The sequence below is a fragment of the Nipponia nippon genome, unplaced genomic scaffold (genome assembly GCF_047370975.1).
Source record: "Nipponia nippon isolate SJK-2023a ecotype South Korea unplaced genomic scaffold, ASM4737097v1 scaffold_1, whole genome shotgun sequence".
Lineage (NCBI taxonomy): Eukaryota > Metazoa > Chordata > Aves > Pelecaniformes > Threskiornithidae > Nipponia > Nipponia nippon.
The window spans coordinates 81948660-81970166 of record NW_028262290.1 but is presented as its reverse complement, the minus strand read 5'-3'; the positions used below and the strand labels follow the sequence as shown (position 1 = coordinate 81970166).

The window sequence follows — 21507 nt, the reverse complement described above, 5'->3', positions numbered from 1 at the left end:
TAAAGGCAAAAACCTGTTGTTCCAATTTTATTTTATTAGTTCAATCAAGTACTAGAATTAATGTGGAGAAACTTGCTAGTGTCAGTTCATAAATTCTGGAAAATGGATAAGCCCGACATATTTAAATATGCATTATCAGGTTGTATATATTCTTCAAGCAGTCTTAGGAGACAGTCTAGCATTCAAGAAAGATGGTTTTTAGACTAGCAAATGTTGGGCAATCATCAGATACTTCAAGATGACTCTTTACTTTTCAGAGAAGGAAACAACTTCAAAAACAACTAGCATTGGCAATACCAGCCAAAGAACAGTTTAGTGCCAGAACCTCCCTGTGATAACAGTATTCAAGTATTTTGGTACAGCATTTTACAGAAAGAATTACATTTGGGATCTTGGATTCCTTAAAATCAGATTTACAGGTAATTTAATAAACCGTAATCACTCCTACCAAACATCAGACCTTACTTTAGAAAAGCTAATGCTAGGTTTTTAAATTGGGATCATTTCTCTTTAACTATACTGTAAGTGCATTTGCTCTGGTAGGTCTCATGTTTCAGGCAGCAGATCAAGTAAGGCTGCAGTTTTATGTACCTTTCCAATTTGTTCCTAGTATTGTTTGGGCAAGTTTTAAACATTTGGCTATAACATTTCAGTACAAATTAGCCAGAATAACGTAAGGTTTCAATTTGCAGCTTTATCTTTGCCAACGTCCCAACTACTTTTGCCTTGTATTTGAACTCTGATTTAAATGCCGATTGCAATGGTATTGTTATAATTAGCAGAACAGCTTTACAGGAACACAGCCTGTTAGATAACAAAAGCATAACAAGATGTGGTTAAACACAAAAAATAGTGCCTAAGAACAACCTCTATACTACTTGGTACCTCTACATACTGCTCAAGGTGATTATGTTTGCGTATGCATTCAGATATGTTGGTTAAAGGAATTTAAATAGTGAGCTCTGTTTATTCTGCCAAAGCGTTCATAGGTTTGGATTTATTGTCACACCGCCCACCCCCCTCTAATTCTTCCCCAATTTTTTGGCTTCAAGTGATTCTGTCTTGGCACATTGAGTAATGCAACATTTCACTTTTCTAGAAAACTCCACTGCTAGAAAAGTAACACAAAGCCCTAGGAAACTTACCTGGTCTCCAGTTTCACTACCAACTCAAAACAGCCACAGTTCACTCAAAGCCAACTGAATCTCAGCCCAGTTCCAAGTAAGCAGGGGCAAATTCAGGCATTCATATCAAATTCAGACTTTCTTTGGTGCACAGAAAGTCTGCTGAGACAGCACTTCAACAGCAGAACCAAGAGCCCAAATTCCCAGTAAGAGACACTACAAAGACACGAGAATGGAGATAAACAGGGAGAGAACTGCCATCAAAAGAATTAGGAATTACGTATATGCTTGCATGCATCCAGAAAGAGCATATATATGTTTTCATTTCTGATAGTGGATTAGTAAGCTTCTAATGTTAAAGAGAAAACGAAAGGAAAAATATTAAAGAACCGAAGTGGGAAAAGATTTCTTAACAGGTATCAGACTTAGAAAGGATTGTCAAGAAAAAATGGGCAGAAAACAGCATCTCTTTTCAGCAACAGGCTTTTGCCACAACACTTTATTAGCTCAATGTCCTGAGAAGAAGATACACAAACCACACAAAAGGTTCAATGGAACTGCAGCATATGAAACATAACTACCTACCTTATTATATGAACTATAATACACAGAAGGGTTGCTTAATTGCAAACGTTCTCTGAGATTTTTTATCTCCCTCTGAAATAAGATCAGGATTGCACTCACCTGAATCTCAGTCTGAGCTGATTCTCTATCAGGAACCATTTTAAATACCAAAAGTATTCGGTAGCAAAGGACCCATTCCATCTTTATAAATTTTTTGTAGTGTCCATTACTGTGCACAACGCAAGGGCCCCTCCTCTTAAATTCAATGAATAAATTAAGAATTACTCAGAGATCCAAAAGACACCCAGCCTTTTGAAAGAATGTGATTATGAAGCCAAGAGAAATTAACAGCATGACATCCTCCCTGAAAATATCCTTTAATGTGTACTTTGTTCCCTCACTTGCAAAGTGAAATGAAAGGCACACAACCCAAATAAATCCTTCTGTGTTCAAGAAATGTCAGCTACTATATTCCCACGTAGAGCAGTGATAAACATTTTCTGATATAGAGCTCAAATTTTTCTGGAAAAGAAGTTTTTCTATATAGAGAGCCAAGATATCACTAATTTTCTATACCTCCGCGTATGAAAGCCAGGGACAAAAGTGTCTATCATTCTTAGACACAGAAAATAAGAGTGCAAAACAACTGCTTTGAGAGATTTTACACATTGATAAAGCTCAAGCTATCTTTCCACAGTTCATAAAAAAATGTTTCAAAAGTAGCTGCTTGTTCCATTATTCACTGTAGTCTTCTAAAATGACTTTAATATCTTAAGAGTCAAAGTAAGAATGGTATGACTGAACACTCTCTATTCTTACTTTCCTCAACTAGATTTTAATTACGGATTAATCCACTTAAAATTTATAGAATAAAGTGATACAGTAGTAGCAGTCAAATTCCAATGGTTTTCAAAACATCACTTGAAAGTTATTTTCTTAAGAAATTACTAGAAGAGTACAGCAAATGCATGAAGGACTTTTGCTATTATTACACAAATAGAGGCTAACTTCTCTTAGAAAAGCTTATCCAACTATGCTTTTTTCACGTAAAACTGGATATAAATCCAGGTTCATCTACTTGAGTAGCTGGTATTTCTATAATTGAAGAAAACCTGTACTTCTATATTCAAAATGGTAGAAGTCCTACTGAGAGCTCCTAAATTCATAAAATTTGCCATCAGTTGTAACTCTTAGCCTTGTTTTGGTTTGGGGGGGGGGGGGGCAGGGGTTGGTTTTTGGGGAGGGCATTGTTTGGTTTTTGCCTGGTTTTAAGTGGGTTTGGTTGGTTGGTTTTGGTTGTTTTGTTTTGTTGTGTTGGTTTGGTTTTGGAGGGTTTTTTTGGGGGGGTGGTCTGGTTGTTTTCTTGTTGTAGTTGTTGTTTTGGGTTTTTTGTTTTTTTCAAGGACTTCAGCAGAACGAAAAATCAGTACTGAGAGAAGGCTAGTTCCTCATTCTCAGCCGTCCTTTTCTCTGGACCTTATCACGTGCCGGGGGAAGATGACGGACAGCAGAAATTCCATAGCATAGACCAGCACTCACTAACATCCCATCCACTTCAAGAAGCTTCAGTGGCAGGGACCCACCATAAAAGGATGCTGAGGACCACAGCAACACAGCCTGATCAACCTTAGCCAGGTATCGTCTTGCACAGGGTATAAAGCAACACTCTTACACGAGTAATTAAAGCATTACATATTTGCAAAATGCTACATTTTCACTTAGTTACCCCCCAAACATGATTTCATGGAGGGAATGGTTCCTAATGACTGTAATTATTCCAGCCAGGCTATAAGGCCTGCTTCTCCCAGAATCATAGAATCATTTAGGTTGGAAAAGACCCTTAAGATCATCAAGTCCAACTGTTAACACTACCAAGTCCACCAGAACCACTAAAAAACCCAAATAAAACAGAAAGGAGGATACAACTACGAGAATAGGGGACTTTTCTAGTACACAGGTAAACTTCAGAAGAAATACCTCTTCTGTTGAGATGCATACAAACAGGTACTGCCAAAACAAATGCATTTGATCTCCACACTAAACATACATCACAGCACTAATGGGTGAAATGCTGTGTTCTCTTAATTCGTCTGTATTCCAAACACAGTCTTTAAGTATATTTAAGGTACATGAACATCATATGAGGAAGCCAGACTCTAGAATTCTCAGAGTACTGCAGAAGGAAAAACAAAGTTAAATACTTACTTTTTGAAGGTCTCTAAAAGTCAACATCACTAAAAGCAGATATAATTTTAGCTTCGGCAGAATACAGCAGCTGACTTCACTGTATTTCCGCAAAATTAAAAGTATAAACATTTAACAGGATATATTCAGAGTTATTTCAGCAATGAGCTCCTCTGCTAAACCAGTGTTTTGCTTCAGGCCTAATCCTTCAATTTGATTTTATAGAAACCAAGAAATAAATTAGAACTCATACACAAGCTCTCAATTTAAAGCTGCCTCTGGATTACCACTTAACAGCCATATACATGAAGTGCAGTGTTGATTTTTTATTTGAAAAACAGTCAAGTTAATATGAAGCATCCAGCCTGGACATAACATTCCACACTCTGCAGGTAAGTGTTAGAAGAAAGCTCCCTGATCAAGGTAAGCCCGTACAAAAACATTCAGTCTAATCTTCTAAATCAAGTTTTAGACAATAATATTCCAGCTGAGACTGTGTCTAGCAAATTGCATTTAAATGGCCCACAAAAATCGATTTAGTCTTTCACTTGCCAGAAGAGCAATGGGGGGTAGCAAAAACTCATGCGTTCTCAAGTTTCTAACTGTAATTGATTGATGGGGTAAAGAATTGCAGACAATGTCTGAGACTGAAAAAGTAGTAAAAGGCAGTGCATATTCAAAGCTAAAGAAAATTGTATCCTCAGAAGAGGAGACAGTGTGGAGGCATCAGTGCGCATGCACACCCACAGTCTACCATGCTTCCTTCTGAGACAAGCTGTAGGCAAACAAACAGTCCCTACAGCACGCTCTGTGATTTACAGAGAGGACCAGACATCTATTTTTTGCCACCTGCCCTTCACTGAAGTACAGAAAGTGAAAGCCACAATGATAGCGACTGGACTTCAGTTTCTGCACCAGTACAGCCTCACCTTTGCATCCCTCTCAAGTGCACCACTGGTATCTCAAGTTTGAATTTAGGAAGTTGCATGGTCTGCCAGCTACTGTCTGCATTCCTCTACACAACAGAAACAGGGTAGTAGTTACCTCTCTAATGCATCACTGAGTGAAGCTGGCTTGGCTAAGGATACTAACACATGCTGTCTGTTCCTCACTGGTAGAGGATGTGTAGTTCACCCAGGCACATTTAATAGCATGACAAGCATCTTGCCTCTTTGAAACATAAAATCTCCTTCCACAACTCTACAGATGCTCCTAATCCACAATGTGAGGGAGCGTACCATATTTTGGCTATAACTGCATCTCCCATTCCCATCAAGAGATTTCACTGATGTTGCCTTAACAGCATATCCAGGACTGGAACACCACATAAGCATTTCAAGCAGCTTGTTACCCATTCCTTGTACCCATCCTATAGAGAAACATCACAGTACTGAAACTTGAAAAATATAATGGTTGCAGTAGACAAATGAAGAGTGTGGTTCATTTGGTTGTTCAAACTGGTGGCAAGGTAACACCTGCTGTCAGATGCTTCCTGAGATGGTTTGCTCTTTCAAGCAAGATTCCTGCTTGACACCTTTTTGCAGTCCTTGGGAATCCATACCTGTCTAAGAAGTACTTTACATGTCTGCTTCTCTGCTGTAGAGTACCACAGAGCTTGTATGAATCAGCCCCACAGATTCCCTTTCTAGTTGTTTCAAGGCATTTCATTGATTCAACTTCAACAAGTGTTGTGTCAACTGTCTTGTAGAAACAGAAGAGAAAACATGCTGTGCAGAACTGGAAAGAATTAGGTCTGTTTGCAAAGCTGGAAAGCAGGAGACGTGAAAGGCCTTCAGCCTCAAACACAAATTCTATGTTCTTTACAGAGTTGGGCACTCAGGAATACAGCTACCAATAGAAATTTAAGGGACGCAAAGAAGCTGTCTGCAACTTGTTCAATTAAGATCATTTCACCTGTCAATGAACGTGAAGAAAAGTTCACCTACAATCTTTCACAGTCCTTCCCACCCCATACCTAGAGTGCATACATCTCACCACACACAACATGTGGCTCATTCACAGGACAGTATACAGTGCTATGAATTTACAATACAGGGCTAAAGCAAACGGCAGAATTGGAGCTTTCTGTCCCTGCGATAACCCAGTCTCATGGTGAAGAGCAAGATACAATTACCAGTCTCTGGGGTGGGCAGGTACTACTGTATCATGGCAAGCAAATACTAGAGCATGGAGTGCTATAAAGGTAAATTTAACAAACAGTTATAAAATGTTATGTAAACACCCCAATGAAAAGATATAACTGCCACTGCTTGTACAGCATCTAACGCAATCAGGCTCCTGTTCTTAGCTGGTCCCTAGACACTACGCTATAACTGAAGAGTGTAAAAGCATTCAGCCTTGTAAGCACAGAACTCTACTCGTCTTGCAGAAGGTATGAGGCCTTCTGTTCAGCTGAATCCTCCTACAGCATGAGTCTACTGTACATGGGGAAAAGAGGCAGCATTAGTAAAAAATCCAGACACACACCAGTTGATAAATGTGCCTTCCAGTAACAGCACTGCTTTCAACAGTCCCTGTTTTTCCCCAACACCACTTCCATGTCTCTGCTCTCACTTGCCTTCAAGGAACTCTTATGGTCCCTGGTTATGACATTCAAAATATCTGTCAGATTATACAGCAATCCACATTAAGGCAATTTATATTAAACTGATCCACATTAGTAACTCCTCAGCAGAAAAACTTCATAGGAAAGTAGTAGTAACACAGGCTGAGGAAGAAACTACTTCTGCTGTTGTCAAAGTAAGTGTTTGTCAAATCACACTCTTCTAGGGCAAAGAAAAACCAGGCTCACATCTGAAATTGCCTCCAAGTATAGAATACACAACTCCACTGCTCTGAACTCTTTCTGAATCTTCACGAGAACTCATAAAAACATATCTTTACTACAGCATCTGCTGACCTGCATTTAAGCCTCCCTCACTAATGAATTAATCAGCTACAAAACAGTGGTGAAGATTTCAGGGTCAACATTGGTATTCACTGGGTCTACAATGGACTAGATTAAGAACATAAATTTTAGAGATTAGTAAAGGATTATTTTGCATTATCTGATTTGAAAATAAGGAAAAAAACATGCTTTACTGACTGAAGTAAAACAGAAATTTAAAGCAATTTTTAAGTACTGACTTCAGAGTTTCCACTATTCCTTTGTGGTTTCTTTTTTTCTTCCCTGGCTGTCATACAGAAAAGTTAAAATGATTTTATACATTTCCTAAATTTATTTTGTGCCTTGGCAATTCACCTCCTTCAGGTATCTCAAAACTTTTGAATCTAAGGCTTAGAGAAACATGAAGTCTACTATTCAACTTAACTTTATTTACCATATATTAATTTATTGTTAAATTTATTGCCCAAACTAAAAAGCAGAGATTCTAAACCAGTATCTCTCATGATTCACAGGTGCCAGATCTTCATTCTTGATACAGGATTATGCATGCCTAACAATAAACTCTTGTGATTTATATGGTCATTTATTACTTACATGAACTGCTTTTACTGTACAGGTTCTACAGTCATAGGCAGACTTGCCAAACTAGAACTATTCAAAGTCTATGATTTCTTTTAACCATAAGAAATAAAGCCAGACTGAGAGCAATCAGAGCTTGTAACTTAATTTGTAATGACAGAAGTAAAGAAATCAGAATTAATATTTGATAATCACCAACTTATTATGGCAGAGTTGAGCAGAAATGCTAGTTAAGTCACATAAATTTATCATTTAAAAAAATCCTTTCAGCTTACATCATTAAGCTACGTAAGATTTAATGATTTCCTCTCAGCCCTTGAAGACACTCTTGTAAAAACAAAGGCCAATATACTTTCATTTAACAGAGCACACCTACTCACATATAAGAAGGCAGCAAGAAAGGATCAGCATTTCTCTATTCATAGGCCAGTTAGTATAACGTTGTATTAACACTGACACATAAAACATCTCCTTCCCCTAGACATTAAAAATTTTGTCCCAGATGATCCCATACTCCAGCAACTGCAGGTAAGATGCACTGATCTAATTAAATCTTGTCAGCTCTTCATATTCATAGCTACACTTTTGAAAACTTGGCACACAAAACTCACATTTTCATGGCGTTCATAGTATGAAAATAAGAGGCTGAGATTTAACCTAGAACGTATGCCAAAAAGCTTCCATTAAGTATATTCTTCAAAAATAAGTTCAAAATTGGATCGCATCAAATCTTAAGTATAAAAGCCTTTGCTGAAAAAGTAACATGCAAGATTACTCAAAACCCTCTACATTTTTGTTCTGCAGAAGAATCTTAAATCCTTTGTCACAAGCTTAAAGCAGAAACTACAACAGGTAGGAGTGGAAACTGCATATAGGAAGAACAACTTTTTTAATTTCTAGTATGCCAATGGAAGGGACAGAAGGAACGAGGAGGAGGGGTTCTTTTTCTGAAAATAGCTAGGATTATGTTGTGGGGCCTGACCTGGGAAATGAGTACCAGCTGCCTACCTTCACTGGTAGCTGCATTCTTCTGGGCTTTGGTGGGCGTGTGATCTGTACTTGAACTCACGTCGGATGAGATGCTTGAGCTGCCTTTGCCTGCAAAGGGCGAAAGAGGTGGAGAGGGTGGGAGGGAGAGAGAACAAACATGAGTATCAACAGCGAAATAGAAAGACCTTCCATATCAGAACCTGGAACAATTCCAGGAAGCTTTAAACTAAGTTTAAAGCAGCTGGTGTTCATTTTGTACACACTGGGGTGGGAGTTAACTGCATTATAACTTATAGCACGTGCATCTTTACGTGTACTAAGGCTGCAAACAGCCTCCTGTGTCACGGGGGCTCTCATTATGTATTTGCTAAGCTCCATTGTAAATGAAAAGTTTGTGATGAACAACACTAGAAGAACTTTCGTGATCAGTTTTCTCATTCAAATACCTCTAACACAGATCAGGACAAATGGACTCTGACCCTCATTAGCATGAAGGGTTAAATTCAAAATGTGTTAAATGAGTTTAGATTTCTGGCTTATGTGTTCACATCATGTATTCAAGTCATGTGGTCACACGAAAATGAAAGTGAGGCATCTGCTGTTTCCTCCTACACCATGCTCATTGCTTGATGTAATACACCATTTTAAAACCAACTTCTACAGTTGCTGTTCTTCACCTTTCATTTTTTAACTGTAAATCAGAACCAATGGATGTTTCTTCTCTTATTTTCTTTCATAAGACTTTTTCCTGCATTTCCTACATCAATACCCCCAGACCTATTTTTGGGATGTTAAACCAGGTACAAGTTACAAACAGAAGAAATCCAAATACAAAGAAAAAATTAACTCAAATAGATACCACAGAAGAGCAGAGGGGGCTAAACCAAAGTTGTCTCTTCATTTACCTGTGGGGAGCTAAGAATGAGTCATTTCTCTTTGCCTTTGCTCACTCTACTCAATCTCAGTAACTCCTAACAGGGAATACACTCTGATCCGCAGCAGGAACCAGACCAATCACCAATACATAAGATAATTCTAGAGACAGGAAAGGTAATGAATACTGTTACATTTTAAGAAGTTATCTATCCCCACAAACACTGCATTGGCGAAGCCTCTAAGAGCTATGCTAGTTTTTGGACCAAAATTAGGCTGTAGGCAGAAAGTTAGCTGACACCATGTTTCTGTCACTTGAATAAACCTATAATCACAGGAATGTTAGCAAGAGACTTTTCTGATCTGTTATTTCAATCAAGCATTCCTTGGGGTTCTGGGTTACAGTATGCCTGGTTTTCATAACATTTAGATGTAAGGAGGAGGTCTGCTTTTTTAAAGGTACCACAACAGAACAAGGATTTAAGTTTTAATGGGAAACGACTGGAGAATGTGCAAACGTAGGTTGCTTCACAACCAAGGTACTGCCACTTAATCCGTCAGCCAGCCCTAGAGAATCATTCTCCACATAAAGTTGCTTAAGTTAACATGCTCAGATTTGAGAGATGATTGTGGAGTGAAAGGATATTAAAAAGACCAGAAGGAAGTAAAAAAATAAATGGCTAAGGCTAGTAGTTGGGTGGGGTGAAGAAAAAAAAAAAAAAAAAAAAAAAAAAAAAGGATATTTTCAGTGATTCACTAACTGCTTTTTACATTCCTTTAAAAAGTTAAGCAAACCCCAGAAGCAGTGCCTCTAGAATATCACTTCAATTGCTCTCAAGCTGTGACATGAGTTGGAGTAATGGACTGTGGTCTTTGTAGAAATGACTGCCCCAAAATAGCTCTCCAGCTAAGGCAACTAGGGTTGTGGTAGAAGAAAGGCAGATGAGAAAAGAGAAGGATAAATGTAAAATGCTTTTTCCCAGGAAGAGGCCAGACAACTTGGAACACCTGCAATAGCTGATAATCAAATCATTAATGACGAGAAACGTATTTAGATGGCATTGGCACTACCAGCAACTCTTCATGTACCAAGCACTGCAACTATAGGGGCAGAAAACAAACTTGCAGGGACTTAACAGATTAATAGAAAGCACTCCTTAACAGATTAATAGAAAGAAAAAAAACCAACCAAAACAAAAAAGACCAACTGGAAAAAATATTTTCTCGAAGGAAATAAACAGGATTTCCTCTAAAAAATAAAAAATCTTTTTGAGGGAAAAGGAAGTCAGCGATACCAAACAACAGCAGAGTTGCTAGCTGGTCAACTCTGGCATAGGTTGTTTACACAAAGTTTATGCTTTCTGTGGCTACATACCTCCCTCATTAACATCAATAATATTTCTATTTACACCATATACAAGCAAGCCTCCAGGAGCACAACAGAAATATTTTACCCACTGTAGGGTGCTGATTTCCAGTACATCCAATAGCAACATATTATTTACAATTGCACACTTCTGTAGAAACTGTGAAATGCCAGATATAAGTTCAGATATTTGCCATTTAAATCTACTTGAACTTTAAAACATTTTAACTCCTTGTGAGAAGTTAAAACTAGAAATTAAGAAAAAAGAATCCACAGTGCTTACTGCTTTGGTTGGATACCAGTTCTTCCTGCAATTATACTTTTAATATTTTATGACACTGTTAGAGTCTTGTCTTATTGTATACAACCCCAAAACAAGCCTTCTTCCTCACTGTCCACTTTGAAACTCTCCATTCAGGTAGGGGGGGAAGCAGGAGATAGTTTCTAGTAAATTTTCAATGTGTTTTAAATAGACTAGAAGACACTATATCTATTCTTTTAATGCAAAACAAAACCATTCACTTCTAATAGGCTAGATCTGGCTACTGCAGATTCATGTACACATGCAAGAGCTAACACATAAGAGTATCTAAGCATTCTCCACACAACTTGGGTTTGATAATGGGAGAGAGTGCACCCTCAGCAAGTTCCCAGATGATACAAACCATGGAGGACTGGTTGATACACCAAGAGGTTGCTGCCATTCAGAGGGACCTCATCAGGCTGAGAAAAATGGGCTGACAAGAACCTCAGGAAGTTAGGCCAACAGAAGGAAATGCCAAGTCCTGCATCTGGGGAGAAATAACCCCATGCACCAATGCATGCTGAGGACTGACCAACTGGAAATTGTCTTGACAGAGAAAGACCTGACAATCCAGGTGGACACCAAGTTGAACATGAGCCAGCAACGGGCCCTTGTGGCAAAGAAGGCCAACAGCACCGTGGGCTGCATTAGGAGGATTGATCCTTCCCCACCTCTGCTCAGCACTGGAGAGACACATCTGGAGTGCTGGGCCCAGTTCTGGGCTCCCCAGTACAGGATAGGTAGGGATATACTGAAGAGATTCCAGAGAAAGGCCATGAAGATGAAGGGACTGGAGCATCTCTCCTAAAAGGAAAGGCTGAGAGAGCTGGGACTGTTCAGCCTGGAGAAGAGAAAGCTCTGAGGGAATCTTACCCATGTATATAAATACCTGAAGGAAGGGTGTGAATAAGAGGGAGCCAGGCTCTTTCAGTGATGCCCAGTGACAGGAAAAGAGGCAATGGACACAAATCAAAATATAAGAAATTACATTTAAACATAATATTTATTCACTTATTTATTTTACTGTGATGATGGTCAAACACTGGAACAGGTTGCACAGAGGCGCTGTGGAGTCTCCATCCTTGCAGATATTCAAAACCCAAATGGACATGGCCATGAGCAGCCTGTTTTAGTTGACCCTGCGTTGAGCACTGAGGTTGGACCAGATGATCCAGAGGTCCTTTCCCACTTCAACAATTCTGTAATTTTATAATTCAGGTACGTCTGTGAGGACAGTGTTTTGTAGACCAGTAGGCTGTGTTAATCATCCCATGATTTCAGCGCTTCTATGAAAAATTCATTATACAAATGCTTTTCCAGCTGACTACACCAGTTTTTACCACACATTCATTTTTTGCCTTTAATAGTAGCAACTTAGTAGTAAAGTACTAGATCTTACTATGTGACCACTACAAACTTACATATCCAACAAATATATATGCAAAATAGCTGCAAAAATAGCTCTCAAAGATGTTGTCTTTTTTTCCTTAGACAGCTTATCTTAATCAAGCTCTTTAGGGAAGATCTGCAGGCAGCTGCACTAGCAATGAATAACAGCAAAAGTAGTAGCCACCTTCTGTGATCCTTAACGTACACCAAGTTAAACACCCAAAACTAAACAGACATGAAAGAAAGTAGGCCTGTCATGAAGGGTTCATTCTCTGAAAACCACATCAAGAAAGGTCTGTAACAATAGGGAGCATTTCAATAAAAATGCTTTAAGCAGAAGTTCAGTGTCAGAGGAGACACCATCTAGTCCTCAAGGCAGAAAATACCTGACTCGACAGAGAAGCCTTTTGCCATGCCATATTTGGTGCCCACCTACTATTTTCAGGAAGCGCGTCGCAAGGCAAAGGAAAGAGGCAAATTATGATTTAGTATACAGGACCGGTGCTGTCAAGCATTCAGCAAGTAGCGTGAATTCCCAGATCTCACGCTCACCTGAGCTCATCTGCGGCAGGGTCCTTCTGCAGTGCTTTTCTCAGGGCATTATCTGCTTAATATGCCATGTAAATTCAAAGACTGCTGATTGCCCTAATGCCATAGGAAAACTTGACATGTAGCATAACACTAGTATTCAGAGATCAGTTCACCTCTCTAATTTAAAAAAATGCATTGAGAAAGTCATAGCAAGTAAATATAACCTGACAGGGGTTCTAACACAATGACAACTAGAAGGATCAAACAGAGGGCAATATTGCAAAGACTACGGAAGTGATGACTGTATTTGACCCTCTGCTTAAACAAATTAAAGGCCTGCCAAATGTTTCCCTAGCATGACTTGGGATTGTCTAGAGTTTCCCTCATACATTCAACAGTTTTTTATTTCAAAGCCAGAAGCTGCAATCCAAAAGAAAGCAAACGGCACTGTGTTAGTAGGTAGATATGGTGGCAGAAGCAATTTTCCTACAATACAACATAATTCACACCAGGAGGGAAGGTAGCATGGACTTCACCACACCTGCAAAGAATCACACAGCTACACAGTTGCAATTCAAATCATGTCTCTGACCTGCTTCTGAAGAAGTAAGACTATGGATATCTTTTTCCATATGCTAGTGCCAAAGCCTTACAATAGTCACAGGAACAAGATTCCAGCCATCTAACCTAGTATGCTGTTTCCTACACATTTTATTTTGATCCTGCTGGAAAGAAAGTTAGAATAAGGCAAGCATGTAACACATACTTCCCCTGAACACTGTCTCTGCCTCCAGCTTTTTGTAGCCCAAGGAATTTTTTTAGTCCTAGCTGTCTTTGTACTCAGTAGCCCTATAGTCCTATTAAGTCTACCTTGTCTCTTTTGGAGTCATGACTATTAAAATAATGTGTTCCATTTTGGTTTTATCACATATGGCTATACTGACTAAAACATTAGGTTTGTTTGTTCTATAAAAGTGTTTGCATCTTCAGTTTTTCTATCAGAACAGAATAAATACCTATATAAATAAAAGAGGTGATACAGACTATCCAATGAAACATTATTAGATGACTAGAAACATAACTAGATGACCTTTAAAGGTCCCTTCCATCGCAAAGCATTCTATGATTCTATGATTATTAGAAGGTTGTGCATGCAATTGGGCAGTCTTACTCCATATTTCAGTATTGCTGAAAAAAGCAATAGCTTTTCCCAGCTGCTTGTATACCTAGTTATAATCTTTTTTTTTCAAAAGCATACTGATTAGAGCAGTATTTCTCCAAACACCTCTATCAATGTATTTCAGGCTGTCAAAAACTTGCAGGACAGAAGTAAGACTAAACACATGCAAGGCATCTTAGCCAAATGGAAGCATTTGATAAACACTGGAACGTAAACAGCATGAACTGGTGAAAAGCTAACTGTGGATTCTGCCAGTCACAATCATGCTGAGAAGTGTCAAAAACATCACACATCAGTCAGGACAGAAGCAATGCAATTTAAACTTACCCAGGAAAGTACAGTCTATAACCATCCAAGACTGAAAACTCATTTTCAGAAGCACATATGCAAAGCCTGTCCTATTACAGACAGCGTTTCTGACTGTATGACTATCACCTCTTCTGTTGCATTTTATTATTTTCCTCATTGCTACTGCACATCCAGCCAGCATCATCAGAGGCTGCTTGAATTATGTGATGCAAGTCATAAGATACACGGGGCTCATTGACCTCTGTGATAGATGAAGGTATGTCCTGGCAGTAAGTCCCTTTCACTCTGCTCTGGAATAGTTTTACTAGCTTTTTTGCAGCACATATGCTTTTGAATTCTGATGTATGGGCATTTTTGTGCTGCATTTTACATGCCCTTCTAAGATCTCATACAAACAGGCTGGATTCTTATATGCCACCCTACAAAATAAGAGCAGTATTACTCTACCAAGTTTTAATCCAATGACACCTGCCTTCAGCAGGCACTGACTGTTACCTCAGGAGTTAAATGGACAGTAGGGCCAAATCCACTGTTTGCCATGCTGAAGTGAAACATTAGACGAAATGCCAGAACAGAAAACCAAAATGTAATAATTCAGAAAAAAGAGCAAAAAGCAGTAAAGCCCAGAATAAGAGCCATTAATATTTTTAATTGTCCAAAAGCATTATATTGCAATGACTTTGATGTATAGAAGTCTGAAAAATTTTACTTAAGCCATCAATTCTTATACAAACGACGTTAGTCAAATTCAACTTCTCAACATGAAGGGGCATATGCATATGGCTTTTCTAGCAGATGATCATTACTTTCTCTTTTATCTCTTCAGCTAAGATTTTTTTAATCAAATATATGCCAATTACATTAAGAAGAGATCCAGGGGAAAAAAAAAATCCAAACCTCAAAGCATCAGAGATCATGCAAGAGGAAAGAAAAATATCTTTTCCTTCTCCAGTTTCCATGACACGCGTTATGCTGGTCCAAGCCTCCAAAACCTCAAATGTGTCTCTTTAGAATCTGCACCTCCAGAGACTGCAGACTCCTAGTATATTTCTAAGTATCCTCATGGAAATCAGCAGCCCGCTGCGGTACTTCGGCTTTGAGGATATATGGCATCCTCCAAAGATGCAATATATCAATTCATTTATCCAAAGTAAAAGCAAAGTTGGACTACACACTTTGGACACTCATTCTCCTTGGACTTTACATTTCTACCAATGGAAATTAGACATCATAAAACTGGTTTCATTAATAAACTTTTAACTGCTGAGCAAACTGCCACTGATTTAACATTGAAGTTACCTACCTACAAGCGTTGTCACTCATTGAACTCCTTTCAGGATAGGTTGTACGTTAATTTACAAATCTACGTTGCCCTTCTGCCCTAGAATCTTAGGAGTAGGGTTCTCAAGTAATTTTTTTTTTTCAAACCAAATTAAAACACGTGCCAACATAACACACACGCAGGCTACAAATTTCATTCCACCCAACATTTGTCAGGACGTGATAAAACATGCAGTAATCTGCACAAACTCCAACCCCGAGGAAACAAGCTGAATGTTTCACAGGAAGCATACTGAAGACTGAAGAGTTTGCAGATACGTGGTAGCACTGGCACTTTAGGACAATATTTCTTAAAACTTCCAAGAGTACAATTTCCACAAACATTTTTACATTTTTTTTTTTATTTTTAAATCATAACTCCAATTTCCAGGATCACTTAATTTGGCTGTGAAATTTGGCATAACTTAGCTATGAAATAGTATACTTAGTTCTGCAGCATTTCTGTAAGTTTTAAGCTAAATTTCAACTCAGGCCACATAGGCCAGTTTGGCCTTCGTTACTCTTCTTCCAGTCACCGCCTTCCTCACCTTTTCAAGTACCACAGCATGTTTCAAAGTCTCCTGCAAACACTAACAGAGCATAACTACTAAAGTATCATCTCGAGTTAAATCCAGTTGGCGGCCGGTCAAGAGTGGTGTTCCCCAGGGCTCAGTATTGGGGCCAGGTCCGTCTAAAATCTTTATCAAAGATCTGGACAAGGGGATTGAGTGCACCCTCACTAAGTCTGCAGATGACACCAAGTTGGGCGGGAGCGTTGATCTGCTGGAGGGTAGGAAGGCCCTACAGAGGGACCTGGACAGGCTGAATCAATGGGCTAAGGCCAACTGCATGAGGTTCAACAAGGCTAAGTGCTGGGTCCTGCACTTGGGTCACAACAACCCCATGCAACACTACAGGCTTGGGGAAGAGTGGCTGGAGAGCTGCCCGGCAGAAAAGGACCTGGGGGTGCTGGTCGACAGCTGGCTGAATATGAGCCAGCAGTGTGCTCAGGTGGCCAAGAAGGCCAATGGCATCCTGGCTTGCATCAGGAATAGTGTGGCCAGCAGGACCAGGGAAGTGATCGTTCCCTTGTACTCAGCACTGGTGAGGCCGCACCTCAAATACTGTGTTCAGTTTTGGGCCCCTCATTACAAGAAGGACATCGAGGGGCTGGAGCGTGTCCAAAGAAGGGCAGTGAGGCTGGTGAAGGGTCTAGAGAACAAGTCTTATGAGGAACGGCTGAGGGAACTGGGGTTGCTTAGACTGGAGAAGAGGAGGCTGAGGGGTGACCTTATTGCTCTCTACAACTACCTGAAAGGAGGTTGTAGCGAGGTGGGGGTCAGTCTCTTCTCCCAAGTAACAAGCAATAGGACAAGAGGAAAGAGCCTCAAGTTGCACCAAGGGAAGTTTAGGTTGGATATTAGGAAAAACTTCTTCACTGAAAGGGTTGTCAAGCACTGGAACAGGCTGCCCAGGGAAGCGGTTGAGTGTCCATCCCTGGAGGTATTTAAAAGACGGGTGGATGTTGTGCTTAGGGACATGGTTTAGTGGTGGACTTGGAAGTGCTAGGTTAACAGTTGGACTCCATGATCTTAAATGTCTTTTCCAGCCTAAATGATTCTATGATTGATTCTATAATTGCAGGGAGGCAGTCACCTTACTCATTTTTAATGTCTTCTAGGAATTTTTATCGGGTGCTGGTAGCGGCGGGGCGGCTCTGCAGGGGCGGCCCCACGCTGGACACAGCCGGTTCCAGCCAGCTCCAGCGGCCCCAGCGCAGGGCCCAGCTGAGCCCCTCAGCCACGGGCCGGCGCCTCAGAGTAGCAAAGCCTTGAGACACGGCCTCTTAGTATCGCCTATTTTAATCAGTGTTAGACCAAGATTCAGCAAGTCACTTGCAAGGTGAAGATGAAATACCGAGGGCAATAAGGATTGGTGTAATTCTGATGTAAATACAACTGTGAAGTTCTGCAGCTGGTAAGATAATAATGGTTTATCCATTGTACTGCAAAATGCTTGAAAAATTTATATAAAAATACATGTGTGGGATTGAATTTTTCAGAACTGTTTAGCAGAATGTTTCTTGCTAGCAAGGCAAGCCTATTCAGAGAGGCTGGATTAAAAATGTAAAGCTTAAGTAAGATTGTTCATATAGACACAGACTCTACTTGCTGTGCCCCGCTGGAAGTCTGCTGGGGTTGTAGTTGGGACATCCTTAACTCACGTATTGGTGCCAAATAACTCACTATGATTTCAGAATGGCTAAAGACTACTTAATGAAGTCTTCAAGTGGACTCATCTAATCTAATGATTAAAAAGGGGCAGGGCACATATTTTAGTTTTCTCAAGTAACCTATCTCACTCCTGTACCTTTGCCCCCCCTGTGTAACAGTTGATGATATCGATCCCTTTTCCAGAATTTCAACACTCACTGATGAGGCTCGTTAACCAAGAACTGCTAAATGGGAGTACTAAAGTCACCATAATTTTTGAAGATAGTACATCTCTGCTTATAAAAGCATTTCACAATACAGAGGGATGAAGACCACATACCACTGCTGAGTTTATAAGGAAGTAGTAATGTGTTATAAACTACTCTGGTACAAGGCCTCTCTTTGAAGCCTATTAAGCAGCCTGCATGCCAGAAGATAATGCTAATTTGCAGCCAGACTTTGCACCCACTCCCAGTGTTAAGTTCTACATTTCAAACACTGGTAAAAGCTCGTGAACAATTTAGTCTAGGAGGTAAATATTATTTAAGTAATGCTGCCTGAGAAGGAAAGAATGCAAGTACATTTCTTACTTGAACCCAAAGTGAGAAAACAAGATGAGAAATCTGTAACATCCTCTTTTTATTAGTTAACAGAACTAGCGTGCCTCATGGCTGAGTCTTAAAATACTACCTTTCACTGAAGTGGCTTAGCCTGTACTCCAAAAGCGATTCCTACTCTGTAGCCTTGTATTTTGCTGCAGAAACAGGCAAATAAAACTTTGGCCTTCCTACCAATCACAGAATTTTCTTAGAAGCTGTTACATTCATTCAATATTGGGCTTTTCATTACAAATTGTCTTCTTCCAATCACTAACGTGTTTTAAGAAGGGTATTTACTGAAAATAGGCTGTTGTAAAGTTTAGTTAGAAACGCTCCCTTAGTATATATTGCCTAACCTTAACTCTACTATTTTAATCCAACAGTGGAAAATAATTATTAAACCAACACAAGAAATTAATAAACACAATTGAGTCAGAGCAAAACAAAATGCTGGGTTTGGCTTTATACTGTCTTTGAGAATGCCACTTCGTTGCCAAGTTCTCCACTAATGGCTGCTTCAAATTTGTTTTTCCCCAACTCCACTGAAATTTAAACAAAATTCTCATCCTTTATATTCAGAAAAGGCAATGGCTAGTCAGTTCAATACCAAACATAAATTGGTAGAGACTTCATTTGCATGTTACCACATAAGATGTGCCAGTGGGTGGAGGTAGCCCAAGAGGATAAACTCCGGTATAGATTCTGAAGTGGCTGCAGGAACGCATCAGGCATTTGGTATAGGTCTGAATTTCATTAGATAGTAACATACTGTTTAGAAGTCCAAAATCAAAACCACCAAATATATGTTTGTCTTCCACAATAACACTATTTACACTTAATATCTGTGCTTAGATTTTCACAAGCAACTAGTCCCAGCATTTTAACACAAAAGGTTAATATTAAACTTGAACTATCAATTTTACTGCTCATTTCACTTATAGCACAAAAGTTACAATATTCTCAATGATAATTTTCATCCATTTATTAGAACTGCATCCAATGCATGCACTAAAACACAAAGTGCCTATTACTGCTGCAGGAACAGACACACAATGTTCACAGTCAAGAGTAGTTGTGAATGTTCTGGTATCAAGGCCCAGCTATCCTGCTTACAGCTTATAAAACATCATCAATCTCACAGATGGAGTTTTAATCAGCACTTAAAGATGTAACTACTGGGCATGCAGAACCTTTTCTTTAATACAGTGTTTAGTCCCCAGTCATGCCTCATCTGTCCATCCAAGAGGAAGCCTAAAAGCAAAGTTACCCAGTCCATCTGGCTGCACAACTCCACTTGCTCATCTGTGAGGAGGATCCAAAGCAAGTCTTGGTCCCAATCCACTTCCCAGCTCTCAACCTGTTTTCAATAACTGACTTTTATCTCTTCCACTGAAATCTTACTACACATTACTCTGTTAACTTCTCCAGACGTTTTCCTGGCTGGCTAAATTTTCACCAGTCCCTGCTCTTAGCCTCCCTTGTGGACTTGGTTCTTAGCATGACCGGTTTGCAGAACACCACCTGGGAAAGCTTGACAAGTGAAGGCAAATTCTCCAACTTACCAAAACAAGCACAGCAGCAGTAACACAGAGCAAAGGCAATTGGTATGACATCTGTCAAGCTGGACTGAAGTCTAGATTTTTATGTAAGTCTTTCCACCCAAATAGGAGCTTCTGCATGTGCTTAAGTCAGGTAATAGATCTCCAAAACCTCACCTATGGTATCAGTATTCCCACAGCCTACTTTTGATGTAATTGTCTGAAATCTAACAAAGTTTGGCTACCATGCTGAAAATATTCACGCAGAAGTTTCTACTAAAGGTGGTTTACTTTCCTGGTCTGATACTAAATTGGCACAATAAGGTATAGCATGGGTTGCAGATCTGATTAAAAAAAAAAGTAATTCCTTTTTCCTGTACCTTAGTCACGAGCTGGATTAGCAAACTAAACATTCTTCCTATAACTGCATGACTGCTAAATCAGGTACAGTGGAAGCAGAAGGAACGCACAGCTGGAGGTGGCTGCTGCAGCAGTGCTGGGGGAGCAGCTCTTTTGGCATAGTACATAGTAACACCACAATAGCCAACCTCAAAATAGCCCCCAAATTTTCAGTCTGAATGTTGACAGCTGGTTAAGTCAGAGTCAAGAGTAGAGAGGTGAGGAAGTGAAATATCTTCATCGAGGCAGCGTACAAAGTACTCTGGTATCAATGTACACTGTGAAAAGCGATGAGAAAATCTTTCACATGACAATACAGATCTGAAAGACTTTTTTAAGTAGAGAAGAACAAAGGAATCTGACAGCTAAGGAAAAACAGACAAGGATCACTTTACTGCTTTAGATAAGCACAGTCACTTCCAGCTTTTCTTCACTGATGGATACAGGGAGGGGGACGGGGGAAAGGAAGTGGCTGACTCAAAGATGCCAGTAAAAGGAGACTTTCAAAAATTGTGGGATTACAAAAACTAAATAAAACAGATTTGCAAAAGAGGCATACAGTGATACAAAGTGGTATCTTAAAGGCAATTAAAAGGAGATAACCTGCACTTGGAAAATATGTCTATATTTTTTCTATTGACCGTCAGGTTTGGCAAAGTTACAAGCCATGTACTAGCAGGTTCAGAAACCAAACTCATCAGCACACATAACCAGATTAAAAACAATTAAGAGTATGAAAGAAGCTATGCTTAGAAAAGAAAATTGAATTAAACTAAGGCTTCACACTGTACATTTGAAATCAATTTTGAATTTCACAGAATTCAGAGAAAAAGGAGGAAGAAATCTAAAGAAGCTCTAATGTTGCACTAACCACAGAATGTCTGGCAATGTTAGCAAGCAGAATAAATAAATAAAAAAAATCAGACAGGTACTGGGAGTTTTTTTGTTTGTTTTTTTTTTTTTTTCTTAACAGAGTTTTAACAGATCACTATTATAATAGAAATAATTCCATTATTCCTATTGAAAACTCTCTGTAGTTTCAATTGCATAATTTAATAATCTGATTTTAACTTCATATGGAGACTGTGCACACTACAGTTTGCTGCCGCAGTCACTGCCTGAACACTGGGAATAGAT

At 39.4% G+C, this 21507-nt stretch overlaps 1 protein-coding gene across 4 annotated transcripts in view; it reads right to left on the bottom strand.

The window, feature by feature from the left end:
* The window catches only part of FBXL7 (F-box and leucine rich repeat protein 7), a 196073-nt gene that overhangs the window by 139307 nt on the left and 35259 nt on the right, over positions 1–21507 (bottom strand). For 2 of the 4 annotated variants that reach the window (XM_087736876.1, XM_087736892.1), the window contains exon 2: positions 8368–8457. In XM_087736876.1, coding sequence (XP_087593002.1) covers positions 8368–8457 — 90 coding nt within the window. Of the gene's footprint in view, positions 1–1808; positions 1884–8341; positions 8458–21507 lie in introns of those variants that run through there. The other 2 variants (XM_087736902.1, XM_087736881.1) reach the window with 2 other exon arrangements.